Source organism: Camellia sinensis, chromosome 14 (genome assembly GCF_055761805.1).
Source record: "Camellia sinensis isolate YWXY chromosome 14, ASM5576180v1, whole genome shotgun sequence".
NCBI classification, from domain to species: Eukaryota; Viridiplantae; Streptophyta; class Magnoliopsida; order Ericales; family Theaceae; genus Camellia; species Camellia sinensis.
In genome coordinates this window covers 56,871,717-56,893,742 of record NC_138974.1, presented here as the reverse complement: position 1 = coordinate 56,893,742, position 22,026 = coordinate 56,871,717, and the positions used below count along the sequence as shown (strand labels likewise).

Below are 22,026 nucleotides of genomic sequence, written 5' to 3'. Positions count from 1 at the left end.
TCATGTTACAAACAGATACAATAAAAGATATGACCTATCCATTACTGGTTGTAGCATAGAGTAAAAAGTTTCGATTTTTACTTGCATTTTAATTACTAAATTGAAATTAGTATACAATCCATGTATATATCTACCAAAAAAAAGAAGTCATGGAATAGCTTCTCTGCACAGGGTAAGGTCTCATGCACTATAGGCTACTAGGTATGGGCAAAAAAAAAAAATCCAAAAACCAACAAGCAAGCACACACAGACTGAACTACTGGCCAAAACATCAAAAGATAGAACAAGAAATACATCTATAAATTCAAAAGGGAGAAATATAGCAGTCACATCTATAATTTAAAAGGAAGAAATATTTGAAAGAAAATTAAATTATTCCAAATTAAAGCTCATTTACCTTTTACTGCCCTCATTCTCATGTTCCCCAGCTAAAGATGAAGAACATGCTTCATCAAGTGGGTAGCCTTCAATCTCACCCACAGCTTGTGAGAGCAAACATGGGCCTAAGTTTTCAAGTCTGTTATGCCTTGCTTCCCGAACAAGTCTCGTCATGTTTCAACCGGTTGCTTCTATCAATGTGTCTTCTTCGCGGCTAGGTTGGCAATTCAAGTCTAAACGTCCTTTGTTGGTCTCACCGACATGCTTAGGAATTATATTTTTCTGGTTGCTTTCATCTTCTGATTGATTTATAGCTGCCAATGCATGTCTAGAATTTCTATCCATTTCTATTTGTCTTGTCTTCTAGCCAGACGTGAAGGTTTTAAAGGGGCATTTTAAAGAAAAGCAAGCATTACATGTGCAAGTGGACTTGTGCTTTCCCTTTCCACTTGGAAGTTGAATGCACACAATGCAACTGCAGCCAGAATGATCACAGGGATGTTTTGTAGTGGTTCCCGCTGATGGCTCACCTAAGTCATTTGCAATGTCCTCTAAGACTGCAGCATTGGCCAGAGCATCTAATCCAGAAGGCTCATGTTATTTGTCTACCTTGGTGCTTTCTATGATTCTCAACTTCTTAAAATCTGGACAAGGAAAAGAAAAACATTTTTTAATTAAAAAAGAAAAAAAAGAAGAGGGTAGCAAGTATGACCAGGCATGTCAAGATCGATTAGGGAAAAAATAATACAACCAACATATCCAATTTCATAGAATAAAATGCATTGGAAAACTTCATATTAACTAAAAGCCAGACCAGTGATTTGTAACAAGAATCGGGTTTGGAATATTGCAAGATGAGTTTTGAAGATATCAAAAATTGTATGTCAACTCATACGGCCATTAGACTTGTTTTATCTAAAATTGACAAGACCGTAGGACCGACTTATTCTCCAACTTTATATAAATTTTCTATCACAATAAAAACGGTATATAAGGAATTCAATCCACACAAAACTCAACCCGATTTCATAAAAATATAGTACATCTGTATAAAGCCTCAATGATGCAACAAGCACATGATCAAATACCCAAGTGGATGCATGCAAGTACACGTTTAGAACCATTAAATTGCAAAACATTTGGATCATTATGTCTCTTTTAATTCTCAAAATCACCTTCTTAAAACCATGATCATCATAAGTTTATAAAGGCGCAATGCAAACTTGATCCATACCATTGCCAACACTCAGAAGATTTTCCAGTTCCTGTGGATTCATCTCATCTGGTGCAGAACATGAACATCTGCAAACACACAGGAAATGAGGACATTAAAAAATAATTATTTTCACCCTTTGTTTCACAGCCAAACACTAAAAAAATTACAAAATTCATGTAAAAATAGCTAAACTCTACCTTAGCTCACTTAAACTCCCAACCTAGTAAATGTCACTCTAGGAAGTGCCCTCATAACTCGATCTACAGCACGTTTTGGTCATAAGGCAACAATGGGTTACCAACCCCCTCACTCCACATGAAAAGATAAAACAAAAAAGTTGAATGAATGGAACAGAAATATGATCCCATATCTCTGGTAAAACTACCAAAAAGATTTGCCCACTACCAAAAGAGTTTGCTCACAAATTGTCTTCACCAAATATAAAGAACTAAAATTAAGGACAAAATTTCACTGACCTACTTGGATCCCAAATATTGTCCAACCATGCCCACTTTGGAGGGATAAGAACATCCACAGGCAACCTCCACCATTTGGAGCAACTATCACACTGAGCCCATTGTTCCTGTTCCCTGGACAATAACACTATATATTGAGTCGAGATGAATACATTCCAATTGAAACAATGAATAAGAGCAGGGCGTTGCCAAAATATATTTCTTTTGTGGTGTCATTTAATTAGTTATCATCGATATCATTTAAATTATATATTATACACATAAATATATTTAATAAATATAATTGGGACACGGGAAGCAAAATTCGGGACGGGATGTAGGGATGGAGCACAGTGGAGGGAAATAACCATCCCTAATTTGGTCAAATGAGGTCTCTCTTTTATGTAAACAACCTTGACCTGAGTAGGAACAATCTAGTATATACAATTAATGTGGTGTGTAAAATTCTCTTGAAACCCTTCACAACTTTCCATAACTATTTAGAATCTAGTTTATAGTATTTTATATATGTTCTAAAATTCTATACAATATCCTTGCATTCTCTCAAACTTTTTAGAAGGTTCTGAAATCTTCTATTAACCTCCAATATTCCAATCCTCATCTGAAAGATTGTGTAGGCAATAGCTTAACCAAAAAATGTCTTTAGTGATAAAATTTAATCAGTTATCAGATATGTCATTCCATCATATTTTCAATTCTAGAACACTTATAAATATAATTTTTCACATATCTATTATAAATATACTAAAATATCATATATAATAATATTACAAAGTAATTCAAACTAGTCAAATTACACAATAATGCTTAAGTACACTAATATATTATTTGTTCAATAAAATTAAAAACAATGAGATTGCGATTTTCAATCAATCAAATAAAAATGAGAGACAAAATGATTCTTCTTGAGAAACAAAAAAGAAAATTGTTTTTTGTAAGGAATTAAGGATTTCGTGCTTTAAAAGGAGTCTTTTCTTTTTTCTTTTTTCATTTTCTTTCATTCGGTTTTATATGAACTCTATTTACATATAAAATTTATACCCAAAAAAAAAAAAAATCACAAAAATGATGTTACAAATAAAAAGCATCTTAAATTACATGATTTTATGAATTTTTTTTATATCATTATTAAAAAAAATGATATCATGATATTTATGATGTCAATAAGGTTACACTCACCATATTTTTTACAACACAATGATGGTTGTAATGGTATCCATAAGTCTCATTCATATTCGTATTAGGGTTTAGGGGGGTTGTACGTGTTAAACAAAAAATAATATAAAATTATGATAAACATAGAATTAATTTTTTTATAAACAATTTTTTTGAATAATTTTAATAGTTTCAATTTATGAAAACCTCTCAAAAAATTTGTATAATACTACATAATTCTATATAAAAAAAAAAAAATTCAAAATTACAGTGCGTTCAATTGAACCCACTACGTCATGGGTAGCTCCGCCCATGAATAAGAGGATGCCAAAGCCGCAGCCCGTGCACACCCACCGCATGGGATGCTGTTTTCTTTAATATGGATATTCTTACTCCTTCCTGCATGCATATGACGTAAAATTAAACAGGGTAGGTCTACCAAGGACCTCAATGCATGAGTTCAAAACGACATGTTTCTCTGCTTTGTCCCTCATTTCCTCCTCATCAGTTGACTACTGAAAGATGGGAGGGAAAAAAAACCAGGGTAAGCTATTGGCCCCACCATCTTGTGCTTCTACCATTTGAAACATAGAAATAGTTTCCACACTCTTACACTCTGTTTAGTAACACTACAAGAAAATACACAATTGGCGACCACTTTTGCCGACTAAAAATATTTTGGTTGCCAAAAGTTGTGCAATTGGCGACCAAAAATTATGTTAGTCGGTAAAAGTACAACATTTAGCTACTAAATTTTTTTAGTCGGGGTATATTAATTTTTGGCGACTAAAAAAAAAATTAGTCGCTATAAATCTCACAATTGGCAACTAAAAAAAAATTAGTCGCTAAATTTGCCACAATTGGCGACTAAAAAAATATTTTTGTTGCTGTATCTATAGTTTTGGCAACTAAAATAATTTAGTCGCTGAAAGAAAAATAAAAATTTATTTTTTATCTTTTGCGACCAAAAGTTTGGTCGGCAAAACCTTAATTTCAACGACTAAATAATATTTTGGTCGCGGTATATATAGTTTTGGCAACTAAAATATTTTCGTCGCTGAAAGAAAAATAAAAAATTATTTTTTATCTTTCGCGACCAAAAGTTTGGTCGGCAAAACCTTAATTTCAACGACTAAATAATATTTTGGTCGCGGTATATATAGTTTTGGCAACTAAAATATTTTCGTCGCTGAAAGAAAAATAAAAAATTATTTTTTATCTTTCGCGACCAAAAGTTTGGTCGGCAAAACTTTAATTTTAGCGACTAAAAATTATTTTGGTCGCGATATATATAGTTTTGGCAACTAAAATATTTTCGTCGCTGAAAGAAAAATAAAAAATTATTTTTTATTTTTCGCGACCAAAAGTTTGGTCGGCAAAACCTTAATTTCAACGACTAAATAATATTTTCGTCGCTGAAAGAAAAATAAAAAATTATTTTTTATCTTTCGCGACCAAAAGTTTGGTCGGCAAAACCTTAATTTCAGCGACTAAAACTTAGTTTGGTCGCGGTATATATAGTTTTGGCAACGAAAATATTTTAGTCGCTGAAAGAAAAATAAAAAATTATTTTTTATTTTTCGCGACCAAAAGTTTGGTCGGCAAAACCTTAATTTCAACGACTAAGACTTAGTTTGGTTGCGGTATATATAGTTTTGGCAACGAAAATATTTTAGTCGCTGAAAGAAAAATAAAAAATTATTTCTTATCTTTCGCGACCAAAAGTTTGGTCGGCGAAACCTTAATTTCAGCGACTAAAACTTAGTTTGGTCGCGGTATATATAGTTTTGGCAACGAAAATATTTTAGTCGCTGAAAGAAAAATAAAAAATTATTTTTTATCTTTCGCGACCAAAAGTTTGGTCGGCAAAACCTTAATTTCAGCGACTAAAACTTAGTTTGGTCGCGGTATATATAGTTTTGGCAACTAAAATATTTTAGTCGCTGAAAGAAAAATAAAAAATTATTTTTTATCTTTCGCGACCAAAAGTTTGGTCGGCAAAACCTTAATTTCAGCGACTAAAACTTAGTTTGGTCGCGGTATATATAGTTTTGGCAACTAAAATATTTTCGTCGCTGAAAGAAAAATAAAAATTTACTTTCACTCATCACTCTTTCTCTCTCTTTCTATCTATCTGTCTCTCTTTTTCTCTCTGTGTCTCTATCTCTGTCTCTCTTCTCTTTCTCTCTCTCACTCATCACTCTTCTCTGTCTGTCTGTCTCTCTTCTCTTTCTCTCTCTCACTCATCACTCTTCTCTATCTCTCTCTCTGTGTCTCTCGCTCATCTCTCTTTTCTCTATCTTTCTCATCTCTCATTTCTCTTTGTCTCTCTTCTCTTTATCTCTCTCGCTCATCTCCCCCTGTATCTCTCTCGTTTATCTTTTTCACTCTTTTTCTCTCTCTCTCTCTCTTTGTCTGTCTCTTTTCACCTATTTTTTTTATCTTCCTCTCTCTATTCTCTTTCTCTCTCTTACTCATCACTTTTCTCTCTCTGTCTGTTTGTCTATCTGTCTATTTGTCTGTCTATCTCTCTGTGTCTCTCACTCATTTATCTCTTCTCTCATTTCTCTATCTCTCTCTGTCTCTTTCGTTCATCTCTGTTGTCTCTATCTCTCTTGCTCATCTCTCTTCTCTCACTCTCTCTCATCTCTCTTTTCTCTCTGTCTCTATTGTTCATCTCTCTCTTATTTTTATCTCTCTCTCTCTGTCTCTCTCGTTCATCTCTCTTCTCTCTATGTTTCTCTCGCTCATTTCTCTTATCTCTATCTCTCTCTCTGTCTATCTCGTTCATCTCTTTTCTCTCTCTGTCTCTTTTTCTGACTCTCACTCTCTATCTCTTTCTCTCTTTGTCTCTCTCTCTCTCTTTGTCTCTCTTCTTTTTCTCTCTCTCACTCATCACTCTTCTTTATCTGTCTGTCTTTGTCTCTTTTTCTCTTTGTCTTTTGCTCATCTCTCTTCGCTCTATCTCTCTCATATTTTTTCTTTCTCTATCTCTCTTATTTATCTATCTTCTTTCTATCTCACTCTCTGTCTTTCCTACTCATCTTTCTTCTCTCTTTACCTCTTTCTTTTTCTATGTATTTCTCTCGATCATCTCTTTTCCCTTTCTTTCTCTCTCTTTGTTTATCTCTTATTCATCTCTTGTTTCTCTCTGTCTCTTTCTCTTTCCTACTCTGTCTCTGCCTCTGTCTTTGTCTCTTTCTCTCTCTATCTCTCTCTCTATCTCTCTTCTCTCTCTATCTCTCTTCTCTCTCTGTCTCTTTCGTTCATCTCTCTTCTCTCTATCTATCTTGTTCATCTTTATTCTTGAGCTTTCTCGCATCTCTGTCTCATCTCTCTTCTCTCTTTGTCTCTCTCGTTCATCTATTTTCTCTTTATCTCTCTCTCTGTCTCTCTCGCTCATATCTCTTCTCTCTATCTCTCTCTCTGTCTCTCTCGTTCATCTCTCTATTTCTCTCATTCATCTTTCATCTCTCTCTGTCTCTTTTTCTGTCTCTTTCTCTCTTTGTCTATCTCTCTCTCTCTCTCTTCTCTCTCTATCTCTTTTTTTGTCTCTCACTCTCTATCTCTTTTTCTCTTTGTCTCTTTCTTTCTCTCTCTCTATCTTTCTCTCTATCTCTCTCTCTATCTCTCTTCTCTCTCTGTCTCTTTCGTTCATCTCTCTTCTCTTTATCTATCTTGTTCATCTTTATTCTTGAGCTCTCTCGCATCTCTGTCTCATCTCTCTTCTCTATTTGTCTCTCTCGTTCATCTCTTTTCTCTCTCTCTCTCCCTGTCTCTCTCGCTCATATCTCTTCTCTCTATCTCTCTCTCTGTCTCTCTCGTGCATCTCTCTATTTCTCTCATTCATCTCTCATCTCTCTCTGTCTCTTTTTCTGTCTCTTTCTCTCTTTGTCTATTTCTCTCTCTCTCTCCTCTCTCTCTATCTTTTTTTTTGTCTCTCACTCTCTATCTCTTTTTCTCTTTGTCTCTCTCTTTTTCTCTCTCTCTTCTTTTTCTCTCTCTCACTCATCATTCTTCTCTGTCTGTCTGTGTTTGTCTCTGTCTCTTTTTCTCTTTGTCTCTCGCTCATCTCTCTTCTCTTTATCTCTCTCATCTTTTTTCTTTCTCTATCTCTCTCATTCGTCTATCTTCTCTCTCTCTCTGTCTCTCATGCTCATCTTTCTTCTCTTTCTATCTCTCTCTTTTTCTATGTCTTTCTCTCGATCATCTCTTTTCGCTCTCTTTCTCTCTCTCTTTGTCTATCTCTAACTCATCTCTTATTTCTTTCTGTCTATGTCTCTATCTCTTTCTCTCTCTGTCTCTCTCTCACTCATCACTCTTCTTTCTCACTTTCTCTCTCTATGTCTGTCTCTCACTCTTCTCTCTCTCTCTCTCTCTCTCACTCACTCACTCATCTCTCTGTCTATCTGTCTGTCTGTCTGTCTCTCTATCTCTGTCTCTCTCCCTCATTGTGTTCATCTTGCCCACTCTCTCCCTCCCATCTTTTCTATTTACCGAGCTCTCCACTACAAGAAAATGCACTTTTAGCGACCATTTTGTCTCTCTCTCTCTCATCACCTTATCTCTCTTCTCTATCTGTCTCTCTCTCTTTATCTCTCTTCTCTGTCTGTCTCTCACTCATCTCTCTTTCACCACCCATCTCCTCTACCACATTCACTACTACTGCAAATGTCATTCCACTACCAGCATTATTACCATTGTTGCCACTCCACCTCTACGACTACCATTCCTACCACCATCGTTACCACTCCACTACCACTACCACCACTACTACTACTATTATCTCTCCTCTACCATCGCCACTGAATATTTTGTTTTTCAGGTTTTTTTTAAGTGAATATTTTAAAAATTGTAAGTATTTTTTTTTTACTTTTTTAGATCTATCTTACTTAAATGTATCTAAAAAGTAAAATATTGTAAAAAAATATTTTTAAAAATTAATAAATACAATTTAGTCGCTAAAAAATTAATAAATACAATTTAGTGAATATTTTAAAAATTAATAACCAATTTAGTCGCTAAATTGGTCTAAAACTTTGCGGGGGAAATTACTTTTAATATTCGCGCCCTCTTCCATTCTCGTTTTGAACAAACACAAAAGTCCTCTCTCTCACACACCACCACCAAACCTTACCCCACCTCATCTCAGCACAGTCCCTCACCACAGTCGCTCACCGTACGTCGCACATCGCCACCGCCGCAGCCGCAAATCACCACCGCCACCGCCGCAGATCACAGGTTCTCTCTCCGTCTCTGTCTCGCGCTATCAGTCTGTTAGTCCTTCACAAGCAAGCAGGTTCTCTCTCCCTCTCTCTCTCTCTCTCTCTCTCTGTGTGTGTTTCGAAATTACATACACACATATACACAACTTCTATTAGCAGATCTAAGATCCACAATTTACAGATCCCGAATGTCTCTGCTTCGTTTGCTGATCTGATTTGTTTAATTTCTTTTGATTTCTCTGCTTCGTTCGAAATTACATACACACATATACATTATTACCATTGTTCTCTCTGATTTGTTTATTAGCAGATCTAAGATCCACAATACACACATATACAGAACTTTTGTTTAATTGATTCAATTTTTTATTCGCATCACTCTCATTTGTTTAATTTCTTCGTAATTTGAATAATTTTTTGTATCCGATGTGTTTATTCAATGTGAACATTCGGAAGAAAACTTTTTCAGATCTGGGTTTGATTCGTAATTTATTACTGTATGTGTTCCATGTTTTGAATTTCGATTCTTGTTCGAGATTTGTATTTCGGTGCAGATCGATACATTTTTCCCAAATGACTCCCTGAGCAATAATGACTACAGGTTTCTTAGTTTTGCAGAATTTTATTGCTTGTAATAACTTCTCCATGTCGGGTTCTTAATTTTTACAAATCAACACTCGTTTGAAATTAATTTGCACAAACACCATGTTAGTTTTTCTCATCTATACTGCTTTTCATCTGCTCTTGTTTCATTCTCCTCTACTCGGCTTAACTTGTTTCATATCAATCTCTTTTTACCTTGTAAAATATTAGTTGATGCTATGGTGAATATCTCATTGACGTATCGGGTGAAGAAAAATTGGCAGTTTGCTATGATTTTGATCATGTTGGTTGAAATGAGCAGTAGTGTTTGCTTCAAAAGTTGGGCTATGGAATCAATCTGGATGATAGTCTAATAGAGTAATTCTCATGGACTCCAATCACTTGAAAAGAGTTCGACAGCATATGTTGGTATAATGTTTTGGAGCTGATTTTATGTGAGTTTGAAATATAGAATGAGATCATGTAGAAGCAAGATGAACCTGACATCATCAATTGAGTATATTGGAAGCACACCCATTTGACTGGCACAGCAACTATGTGTGACTAAATATATGCTCTCATGTGCACAAAAACTTGTGGAAAGGTTACCTACTTTTGCTGCTAAAAAGTGTATAATTGATGTGTGAAGCCATAATGAACATTGAATTTAAATTATGCTTTGAACATAACCTCACGCCTCTATCATCAGTCGTGCATGAAGTGTTTATGTTCATAGTGCAATGAACCATTTGGTTTGGACGAGAATCAACGTGTAACCTCTCCTCTAGTGATTTGACTAGGGAAATAGCTCCTGCTCTGTTTGGTCTCAAATCATTGAAGTATTTGTAAGTCTTTTCTTCTTCACCAATGCAACTCTAACTATCTAAGCATTTTAAAATTACATGTTCCAGTTTTGGCAACAACAGGAGGAAAACTTATGGCATTCCCTAAAAGAAAAAATAAATTAACTTCTACTTTATTTCTCATTTCTCTTTCATTTTCTTTGCCCTCTACAAAAACATCCCAATAGGAACAAAAAGATTTATATGGGAAGGATTCCCTCTCATGATACTGGTAACCAGCAGTATAGCTTGTTTGTTTGCAGGGATTTATCATACAAGACCTCAAACAAGTCATTCTTGGAAACAAATGCTAATGGGGGTGATGAGGCCGGAACAGAGGAAGAGCAAGCAGCATTCATGAAGGAGCTGGAAACTTTCCACAAAGAGAGGTGCTTGGAATTCAAACCCCCAAGATTTTATGGAGAGCCATTAAATTTCCTCAAGTGAGTTATGAGTGACCCTAATTGTCAAATTTGCTTGCTTTAATTTTTTGGGTGCTTCCTGATTTGCACTAATGTTTCTTGTATATGTGAGTTAGGTTATGGAGAGCAGTCATCAGACTTGGTGGCTATGAACAGGTTTCCCAGAAATTTTAGTTTGACGAACTTATTTCCATTTTATCATGTGCATTATCTTTTACTATGGTCTGGTCTATCCCTTGTAGTTCATCTACTAGTTACATACATTAACCCTGATGTTGAATGGAATCTTAGAATATTATAACTACTGGCTCCATTTCATAAATTTATTGGGAAAAATTCCAAGTACTTGGATTTGTGCACTTATTTTTGATGGGGGAAATAAACTATTATTTTATTGACACATTTTGCCTATAGTATCAAGTTTGATGAAGTCAATAATATTAACAACTTTCATTTTATCATTTGCATTATCTTTTACCATGGCGTGGAATGAGAGTAGTTTTTGTTTTATTACATCAATTGATTGGTCCATGGACATGAGCAGTATAATTTTGTCATCTAAGCTTCTCCACTATCAAAAATTTATTTGTAAATGATATGGAGCATGATTTGTTGTCATCTGGCCTGCTTTGGTATCGCACACTTGTTGAGATATTTCTCTCAATATCAAATCTGTGACAATCTAAATTGAACTGATGGTAAAAACAATAGTAACCAATGTTTTATTGGTCAATACTTCAAGTAAGGATATTGTGGTGCATGGTAAACTAGGAAATCTGCTAATATGCAGTAGCGAGATGGTGCATTTAACACTAAAATTTGCTTTATCAATTTCTGTAAGTCAATGGATAAGTGTGCTTTTGTGACCTAATTTGATGGCAAAATCTTTTTAGGTTGACATTTTTATAGGACCTGCAGATGTGCATGTGATAGCATATTTTTAATAGAAAAAAATTGTATGATAGAACAAATCCACATATACATGGCATAAATATGATTGTCCAACCAACTTTCTTTTTGTTCTGTGCTCAGGGTCAAATATTTTGGATTCTATTGTTAATTCAATAGTAACTTTGCTTTTTATTTATTTATTTATTTATTATTAATTTTTAATACACTCTTCCCCACTGCATGCACACACAACATATAAAAAAGGACAAAAGTCAGCAATCCTAATTGTTGAGAAGGAACTAAAAGGACAGAGTAACATATTAGGGCTTGTTTTTTGTTGGTAAATATGCAATATATTGTTTGAGAAGGAACTAAAAGGACAGAGTAACGTAAAAGGACAGAGTAACGAATCATCACAGTTAATTAGGTGGTAGTAAACATATATTGTTGACAAGAAACACATTGAAAACATAATGAGAAACAAGATCTTGAAAATTATATATGTTTCTCATTATGTTTTCAATGTGTTTCTGAATTTGAAGGCAATCACCTAATTAACTGTGATGATTCAAATTTGTTCATTTCAGCTTTAGCTTTCTTTTTATTCCCACTTCTTTTTTCCTACTTTTCTTAGGTGTTATATCTTTGTTGGAGGTTATAATAGTAAAGTGATGATATTGTTTTAAGTTGTGTGTAATGTTGGTTATCTCACCAAACAAATCAATGTTCAGTGTCCACAGCATTAAGGGAACAATATGGTGAAGGGTCATGTTGTGCATTTATTTTATATATAGGATCTGAATTGCCTCTAGTTTAGATTTGAATTGGAGGATATTAATTGTGATATAGTCATCATCAAATGTTTGTAATGTAATCATATAAATTTTTTGCCATATGGTTAATTTTTTTTTATGAGAATACTTCATTTTGGATATGTTTCTAGATTCTAACTTTTCTTATTTTATTTGTAGGTGACTTCCAAAAACGATCAAGCACAAGGCTGATGCTTCAAAACTATATATATTCCTTCATGTTGTAGAATTTTTTTTGGATTCCTTCATTGATTTTCCTTTTAATTTTTGTTCAATTACTTACTGGTTTTCAATGGATGGATGTTTAAAACTTGTCTCAATTAATGTTTTGAATGGAATGATTGTAAAGTTTGGGATTGAGCAGGAAAATATGATGAATTTTAATGTTATATTTAGGTTGGGTTGAATGAATTTTGTTCAATATTGGATTGAATGTTTATAAACAAAAATTGATTGTTCAAAAAAAAAAATTGGATGAATGTTGGATTGTGTCGAATGTTAATGAATTATGTATTGTGTCGAATGTTAATGATTCAGTTGATTTGTATGATGCTTTAAAATTATAGATTTATTATGGATTGAATGAATTATTAGGAATTACAGGTGTATTGTTTTCTTGCTTTTGGCGACCAATTTATTAGTCGCGACAAATAAATAATTTTTTTTCGTAAAAAATGACAATTGCCGATCAAGAGTTTTGGTCGCAAAAAATACATCTATTGCCGACCAAAACAACACTTGGTCGTGGAATCTCACTTTTGCCGACCAAAAGTTTTGGTCGCGAAAAGTAACAAATAGCGACCAAATTTTTTGGTCGTAGAAACTATTATTTAGCGACGAAGAAGTTTTGGTCGTGGAATGTAATTTTTGCCGACCAATTTTGTTGGTCGTTGAAAGTAATTTTTGCCGACCAATTTTGTTGGTCGTTGAAAGTAATTTTTGCCGACCAAATTAGCGACTAACATGTATGGTCGTTGAATGTAATTTTTGCCGACCAAAGTCTTTTCGCGACTAAATAGGTTAGTCGCGATAATTATATGTTTAGCGACCAACAATTTAGTCGCCAAATAGAACGTTTTGCCGACTAAAAATCTTTTTAGTCGCTAATTACTTTCCGCGACCCTCAATTGCCGACCAACTTGGCGACCAAAAAAATTGGTCGGGAATATGTTTTGCCGACCAAAAATGGACTTTTAGCGACCAATTTTTTGGTCGGCAAATGTGTTAATTCTTGTAGTGTAACCATTCCGTTTATAATTTTAGGTTTATATTTATAAAAAATTTAAAAACTATTACATAAACTTGTTTAGTAAACATTTTTTGTTTATAAATGAGTGGCCTTAGCTTTTTAAATTGGGTTAAAAAAGTAAACTAAGAAAAGTTGTTTATATCTGTTTCTAAACGGCGGACGGAATGAAAAAACATGGAAGAATTGTAAATTGTCCTATGATTAAGTTTCGGTCATGGCTTGAAATCGCTTGGAAGCTATTCTCAACCGAATAGCCACGTCATTTCATCACCATGACCCTATTCCATCTGACCATTGCTGCAAAATCACCTATTCCTCTCTTGCAGTGATACGTGTTCTTTGCACCTTTAATTCTTCATTTATAAAACTTCAAAATTTCCACTTCCTTTTTGCACTGGAACCTTTTTATTTATTTATTTATTTTTATCAATTGTGCTACATTTAAAAAAATTTAGAATTTTACCCATAATTCAAACATGTGGATAGGGTTTATTGCACCCAGCGGTAGAGATAGGATTTGAGTAATAATAAAATGTTATGTCTACAATAGTGTTCTCATCCTGTCTTATTTCAACCCTAACAAACTTAACCCTCATTTTTAGCCAAGACATCGACTAATCGTCTCCAGGAAAAAAACATATATATATATATATATATAAAGCAAGTATTTTATTAAGAAATAAAAATTTCATCAAACAAGTAATCTTTTACATATTTGTACATATATTCATCCCAGAAGAATAAAAAAAAAGAATACCAATAAGAATAAATTAATAAACGTTATAAAAAAGAATAGAAAATAAACATTTAATGGTAGACTTTATAATATTATAAAAGTGATTTTGACATAAAATAAACATTTAAATAGTACAAATTATAGAACTATTTAAAAAATAAAGAAAAAAATACGAATATATATTCAAATTTAGACGGGGCAAAGTGAGAAATAATTTATTAACCTATACTAAAACATAAATTTTAGAAAGTTAAGGAGGGGCCCTCCTAGGTCCATGTTCCCTCTGCCACTGATTGTACCTATAATTCACGACACGCTAATTTTAAATTTATACCTTACACCTCACTTTCATGGTATAATTATGAATAATTTTTCATGCTTTATATATTTTTAATGAGTAGTGGTCATTATCCTTAGGTTTGGGTGTTTAATCTAACTAGGTAGTGATCTCACGCCTATCTACTCTAACTTGAAATGGATTGTGTACTGAATTTATAATTTTTTTAATGTAAAATATTGCTGGCGTGTTTTAAAAGAAATTACTCAAAAAATTATTGTTTACTTTGTTGCCAATGTTGGTATTTCTTTTAATTAAAGTTCTGATGAATTAAATTGCAAATGCATTGTAATAAAAATATAGCACAATTATGCATATCTAACTTTAAATTGATCTGTTGCTAGTATTGTACCAATATGGTTATTGTGGACACTTATTATAATTTTATAATTTGTATGATTCCCATTGTCTTAAATAATAAAAAATAAATACAAACATTTTAAGCCTTAACAAACATGTTTTTAGTTTTTGTTTTTAAATTTTTTTAAATATTTTGATCAAACCAAATGTGTTCACAATTTTTGTTTTTCTAAAAATAAACAAAAATTAGTTTATAATTTTTTTATAAATATAAACAATGAACATTTTTTTTTTTAATGACAAGATGTCCGGGTCAATTTACACCCACCTTGACTAATCCTGGAATCCACGCAAAGCACCCCTCCACGTGGATTGGACCAAAAACGTAAACATTAGCAACCGCTACCTTAATACCAATGTTTAGTCTAGACAATTAGATTTCGAATCAGCTGAAATGTTCCTTCAGGTTCCGCTACCCTTTTGTGATATATTTATGACAAACAAACTCCCAACAAAAATCATATATTTATGACTATTTTACGAATGCTTACCCAGATGCTCGGGATGTGAATATAGTGCTCTTTCCAAAAACTGGCGGCTCCTGGATAACATGAACAACAGTAAGCACAAGAATCGCCTTGCAATACTGAATAAATAATTACTCCATCTCCATGTATAACATGAGGGTGTCAACTGGATTTACTATCATATTCTTGAAATTCTTGGTCTTCAATCATGACAATGGTTGGCTTAGCACTTGGGGGTGGGCGGAGCAACTCCTGTGCTTCTTCCCATGTGAGTCTCAGCTCCATAGCATCTTCACCATGCATGAGTAGTCTCTTGTTTTTGGACCCAATGTTCCGAGCCCTCTTCTTCCCTGGGATCAGCATTGGCCGCTGCAATGAGTCCTCATTTGTCCTGCCTCCATACTCCTCATTTAAGGCCAACCAAAAGTATCTCAATCAGCAAAAGTAAACAATTCAGACAGAGTAATAAGGTGAGAATCCTTACTTCCTTTCAGCCATTGGGAAAAACCAGATACCACTAACTTACTGTAGAGATTTTTCTTGAGGGAGCACCATTAGAAAGACCAGGTACTCGGCTGTCCTGTTTATTTTATATGAAATATATATCAATTCGTAAAAACACAATGGAAAAGAACGTTAAGCGAGTACATAATAGAGAAGACAATGATGCCTATGATGCTTGACCTGCAAATTAATAAAATTCGATGCCTTCCGAAAGGCAATGACAAGTTTTGCCCCAGGATCTATCCCACTAAAAGTCACTGAAAAAATAATATATATGTGAGACAATAAATAAAAATCAGACCATGAAGACATTAAACATGCAGGGTTAATTAATTTCCCTTGGAAGAAGTTCAAAATTCTAATGAATACACAATCACATAAAATAATGCTATAGCATCAATGTCACCAGCTTGTAAGTCCATATTCTGTATGCAAGGGTTTATGCCCTCTAATACATACATGCGGCTTTTATTATTGGGCCAAAATCTGAACTGGAATGTCCACTCTTTCCCCTTTATATCCTGAATCTTTATTGGTATACCTTCTGATTGAGAAATTGGAGGAAAATAGGCCTGCATCAATTTGCATTTTGTACACATCCAAAGCTAAGGAGAAAGAAAATAAACTTCACAAAGGAGAGAGAGAGAGAGAGAGAGAAGACATAGACAAAATCATTGAACTTCAGCACATGCTTTGGGGAGGACTACACGACCAATTCGACTAGCAGCACTGGCACTCAAAACCTTCTCGAACAATGGCACAACAGTGGAATTCAAACTTTTAGTTGACAAGTTTTAAGGTAAACATTTTGTTTGAATCAATGAATAAACAAAAACAGGTGATTATAGACATCACCGCAAATCAGATTAGAGGACACTGACTTAAAGATGAAAAACCAAAAATAGCATAATCAAGGATACCCTCCAGATATTTGCTGCAGTTCTTCGTCTGTAACCCTTGGCCAGTATCGCGGAAGTAACTGATTGCAGCCTCGTCCTTCATCAGGAAGCCTTAACACACGTCTCAGAAACCATTCCCCTATTAGCATCTGAGCACACGGTGAGGCCAGTTTTAGGGGGTTTGGGTAAAATAAGGTGTGTCTTTTTCCCTTGTTTAACAGGGGGAACCTTGTTCTGTTCGCTTCCTTCCACAGGCCCACCAAGAGAAGGTAATACAGAATATGGAGTCTCCAAAGGATTGCTAAAAATTAAACTTGTTGATGGCTGAGCTAGTGATTTATACATATCTTTTTCCCCTAGTATTGGCCTGTTATTTTTTGGTATAGCAAAAATAGATGATCCAACAGATCGCCGTATCAGATCTGAAAAGCCTGCACGAACTTCCCCATTAGGAAATACAATTTCTTCTCGTTTGATTTGCTCAATAGAGGCATTAGTATCACCCCTCTGAGTTTGAGGGCAGTGGCTGAGCTCATTTGCATTCATAGATTTGCTCAACTGTGTAAATTTCTCTTTGTCAAGGTTGATGCCACCCATTCTATTTTCAACGTCAGAGGATTGCAGATCACCGATGTTGTTTGCTGTGAATGGGCCAAACCCATGAGAAATATCATTGTTTGGGATCTGAATGAATGAGTTACAGAAAAATATCAGATACTTGTATGTTTGATGGAGACAGATTCAACATACAGGAAAACGACCAAAACAAGACACGCCTCGGGAAAGGAAGCATTTTATTATGGGAAACATCATAATTACCCACAACCGTTTTATCAATCTCATTTACCAGATTCATGTGAGAGAGATATAATAAGAATCATCTAACAAATTATAGGAATTACACCAATAATGTGAGAGAGATATAATAAGAATCATCTAACAAATTATAGGAATTACACCAATATTACGGCCAAGATAGTCAAATTTTGAAAGTTAAGCAAGACATTTATACTCGTATCCCATCTGGGACAATGCTTCTCATACAAGTCCCATTGGGAGGGGAAGGAGATAATCATTGAGCTAATAACTGATGGTAATAACATTACAAATCCATGTTTGTCATTTTTATATCAAAATTATTGCACATACAAAAGTTGTGATGTGACTAATTACCTGACTGGGTCTTATTGAGCGAGTCTCCAAACTCTTTGTGCAGCTTATACACCCTATGCCCCCAAAATCCAAGTAGTCATGCAAATACTTGGAAGCAATGCATCCACAGTGGATACGCTGTCATACCAAAATTCAACTAGACTTAGAAACCATAATGAAAATAGATGTTTGAACAATAGAAGGGCAATCGATGGCTTCAAAGTTACCTTTCGACATAACCTGCATTCCCTCCAACCAGATTCCTCCAAATGGAACGTCTCACAGTAAAGTAAATTCTCATATGCAGATCTACAGCCCACGTGATGTGATATTAAACATTGGCCAAACAATAAATAAATAATAAAACAAGTTATTGAAGCAGTCTACAAGAACAACTTTGAAATTTTGGTTTTGTCTTTTTGGCCTATTACAAGAAATATTGCAATGTCTAGTAAAGACAATAACACATCTTACTGGTTTATATACAGTGAATAATGGGAGGAAAAAAATGGAGCAAACAAACAAAGAAAGATTTAACAAGAAACTAGAAAAAGTTTCAAACAGTAGTAATTGCAACTATAAGTGTTAAGTGAAGCTAATTATTGGCTAATTTTCATCATTTTAGAAAGAACTTTTTGGCCACTAAATAAAATGGCTAGCCTTCTTTAGTCCTCCATCTTGATTCTTTTCTAAAACATAGTATATCAAATATGAAAAATAAAAATTGACTTAATAGTTAAAGTAGTAGCAATTAAGGATGGCAATTTAAACCCGGGCCGACGGGGACCCAATCCCCCGATCCGATTAGTACGGGTTTTCCCCGAAAATTATCCCCATAGGGTCGGGAATGATATTAAAAATTAAATCCCCGATGATTTTCGGGCCGGGGACGGGAATAGATTCCCCCGGCCCGAGCAATCCCCATATAATCCCCAAATATAGATATATATGTTTAGGATATATATATATATATATATATATTTAGGTTACTTTTGAGACTTTACTCACCTCTCTTCTCCACTCACACTCACTCACCTCTCTTATATTAGACTCTCTCCCTCTCTCTCTCCTTCTGTCTCTCTCCATGCTGCGGTGCTCACGGCTTCTCGCAGAGTCTCTCTCCCTCTCTCTCTCTCTCTTTCTCTCTCTCTCTCTCTCTCTATGCTGCGGTGCTCACGGCATCGGCATCTCCTCCTTTCTTTCTCACTGGCGTCACTCCTCCCTCACGGCGGTGGCTCCTCTCCTCTCTCTCACTGGCGGCAGCTTCTTTCTCTCTTACGGTATGTCCTCTCTCTCTCTCTCTCTCTCTCTCTCTCTCTCTCTTTCTCTCTGTTTTTTGATTTTGTTCTTTAGATCTGGAAGTTTTAGTCACCGGTGCCAAGATCCGAGTTGAGAAGTGAGAGACGAATCTGGTGTATGCTAGGGCTTCACCGTTTCTACTGTTGAATCTGTCGAATATATAAGCTAGTAGTGAAGAGACGAATTTGGGTGTGTTGTTGTTGATGATCCTTAGATCTGGAGTTGAATATATATGTTAAATCTGTTGTTGTTAAATCTATTCTTAAATCTGTTGTTGTTATTGTTCATGAGTATTAAATCTGTTGTTAAATCTGTTATTGAATATCTGATCTGAAGCTGAATTTTTTTTTTGGCCGGGGACTTTTCGGGGTCGGGGAAACCCGATCCCCGTTGGGGGGCGGAGGCGGGGGCAATGACAGATTCCGCGTCGGGGATTGGGGTCAGGGATCGGGGCTGGGGACTGGGGTATTTCCACCATCGGGGATCTGGGACGGGAAGTGCGACCCCCGGCCCCGCCCCGCCCCGTTGCCATTCCTAGTAGCAGTTACTGAGCATTATTCAGCCCTAAATCTGATTACACTTATTTATTTTTATATTTTTAAGAAATGCTATGTATCTCAAATATTTGGGGTCCTAGCATAGCTCTATATTTTTTTACATGCTACATACTAGGGGTTGGCATTAGCCCAAAACCCAACTCACTATTTTTAAGACTTGCGATAAATATTTGGTCATAGGGTCAACCTGGGCTAGGATTTGGAGCTTGTTTAATTTTTTGGGCCCGGCTTGAGATAAAAATTTCTAGCCTGCCGTAGCCATTTTAAAATATTAATTTTAACTTTCATACTATTTAGTTACATAATAAACTTAAAAAATAATGGAAGTTCGAAAAAGTTAAATATATGTCCCTTTTTATAGCTTAAATTATCTCACTATTAGATTTCATTAATTATTTAAATTCAAATAATTATTAAAAGTCTCCAAATCATTTAATACCCCCTCCAAGACACAATAATAAGAGTAATGTTAGAAATCTCAAAAATTCTACTAAAATTTCTACCAAATGTCTCACATGGATGTGAGACCTACACAATATGGATTCCATGTGGGTCCCACATCATGTGAGGCATTTCTACCAAAGTTTTTACCAAATGTCTTACATGGATGTGAGATCCACACAATATGGGTCTCATGTAGGTCACACCCCATGTGATCCCACCCCATGTAAGACATTTTGTAGAATTTTGATAAAATTTTTAGGTCCCACTCCATGTGAGACATTTAGTAGAATTTTAATAAAATTTTTACAATCTCTAGCATTTTTACAGTAATAATTCATATATATGGGTTAAATGAGTCAGCTTCGGCTTTTGAAATTTTGTCTGGGTTGGAATCAAGATAACAAGATGACACCCAATAGCTAAGGGGCTAGACATGGTACGCATGTTCTTATTATTGCAAGCCCGACCCACACTCAAACTCAAACTATGCATACCCATACCCACATGGGAAAAAAATTGAAATTAAACAGAAAATTTAAATAGCAAAAGTATGAACATTTATAAGACAAAAATGTGACATTAAATTGATAATCGAACATTGGAAATTTTAAAATTTTAAAATTCGAATGAGCTCAAAAAATTAAATTTTTTTAAAAAAAAAGTCTTACTAGAGAGTCAAAATCCACAACCCCAAAGTGCCCTTGGATTGGAACAAGAAATCAACTCAGATACAGATGATAGGTACTTGTAACTTTCTAAGAAGGCAATAATAATAATAAAATTGAAATTGGGATAATTCCCGCAGTTGAAACAGAGAGTAGCAAAAGCACCGGATTTCAAACCCCAACCTTTCTTCCATTGAAACGGCGTCGTCGCTTGGCACGCTTTGTTCATGCAAATCTTTGCCATTTGACCCAAATCAAACCTGAAACAAATCTCCATTCGAGTCAAATAAGTTAAAACCCAAATCAAAACCCTAAAACCCCCTTTTGATAATGGTTCACAATATCATCAAATCGATCCCAAAAACAAAAATTAGTAGAACAAACCTAGTAGTAATCTATGGAATGATAACTTGGATGAGGCAATCACATGCAGATAAGCATGACTACACTAGAGTCGGTGTGTGTGTTCTGGTTTTGATTTGCTCCGGAAAAAACAGAGTACCAAATTTTGAAGAGAATCTGCGACAGAGAAGTGGAGTCGGTGACGGTGATTGAGATTGCGATTGAGGTTTTTGAGAGGTGGGGATGGGAGGTTGAGACAGAGAGAGTAGACATATATATATACTAGTGGGTGGCACACACGATGTGTGTGTAATTTAAATAAGTAGGAATAAAAAATAATAATAATGAAATTAATATTATAATGTGTACTTAGTTTAAGTGGTATGAGTTCTCGTACTTAAACCCATGGTCATGGGTTCAAGCCTTGCCCATCTCTTTGTTTAAGTTTTTTTTAAAAAATAAAAAACACTGCCACATGGCAAGAAGAGTAAAGGTTCAGGACACCAAAGTTCTGTTCACTTTATAATAGTATAGATATAAAGAGAGAGGGTTTTGAGAGAGAGAGAGAGAGAGAGAGAGTGTTTGCATGCAGAGGAAACAGATGCACAAAATGCATGCATGACACTTGAAGACACCGCGAGGTCGTCTCTCCACTTGAAACGTACGCAGTCTCTCTATCTCTCTCTCTCTCTCTCTCTCTATGCCTCGTAGAAAAATCCTTGATTGGTCCAAGGTGTGAGGTGGGATAGTTTTCATCAATTACAAATTACTATACCTTTTCTAAATTTTTTAACAAAAATGTTTGAGGCCGCTAAACAGGGAGTTTTAGATGTAAATTTCATTTTATGATTTGAAATTTTGACTTGTAAAATACATTTATATATATATATATATATACTAGGATATCACTCGTGCTATGCACGGATTATGTTTACAATTATCTATATTTGTGAATTGCGATTTTTAAATTATTTTTTTTTAAATGTCTTCTTTTTTTTATATTATATTAAAGTTTA

At 34.7% G+C, this 22,026-nt stretch overlaps 1 protein-coding gene and 1 pseudogene across 2 annotated transcripts; one reads left to right on the top strand and one right to left on the bottom strand.

Moving 5' to 3' along the window:
* Window positions 1–393: 393 nt before the first annotated feature.
* LOC114271544 (B3 domain-containing transcription repressor VAL1-like) lies at window positions 394–21,286 on the bottom strand (annotated as a pseudogene). Its single transcript, XR_014350283.1, has 13 exons — window positions 21,053–21,286; window positions 20,852–20,928; window positions 17,931–18,012; window positions 17,725–17,841; window positions 16,573–17,235; window positions 16,333–16,429; window positions 16,008–16,224; window positions 15,833–15,909; window positions 15,675–15,728; window positions 15,325–15,348; window positions 15,173–15,222; window positions 1,613–1,680; window positions 394–1,022 (listed from the first exon to the last, which is right to left on the bottom strand). The product of XR_014350283.1 is annotated as a B3 domain-containing transcription repressor VAL1-like (transcript).
* LOC145807394 (AT-rich interactive domain-containing protein 6-like) lies at window positions 9,884–12,450 on the top strand. The gene is made up of 3 exons (XM_082905476.1): window positions 9,884–10,317; window positions 10,413–10,452; window positions 12,159–12,450. The coding sequence occupies exons 1-3, from the start codon at window positions 10,079–10,081 to the stop codon at window positions 12,189–12,191; spliced, it is 312 nt and encodes a 103-aa protein (XP_082761602.1). The 5' UTR covers window positions 9,884–10,078; the 3' UTR covers window positions 12,192–12,450.
* Window positions 21,287–22,026: the final 740 nt, after the last annotated feature.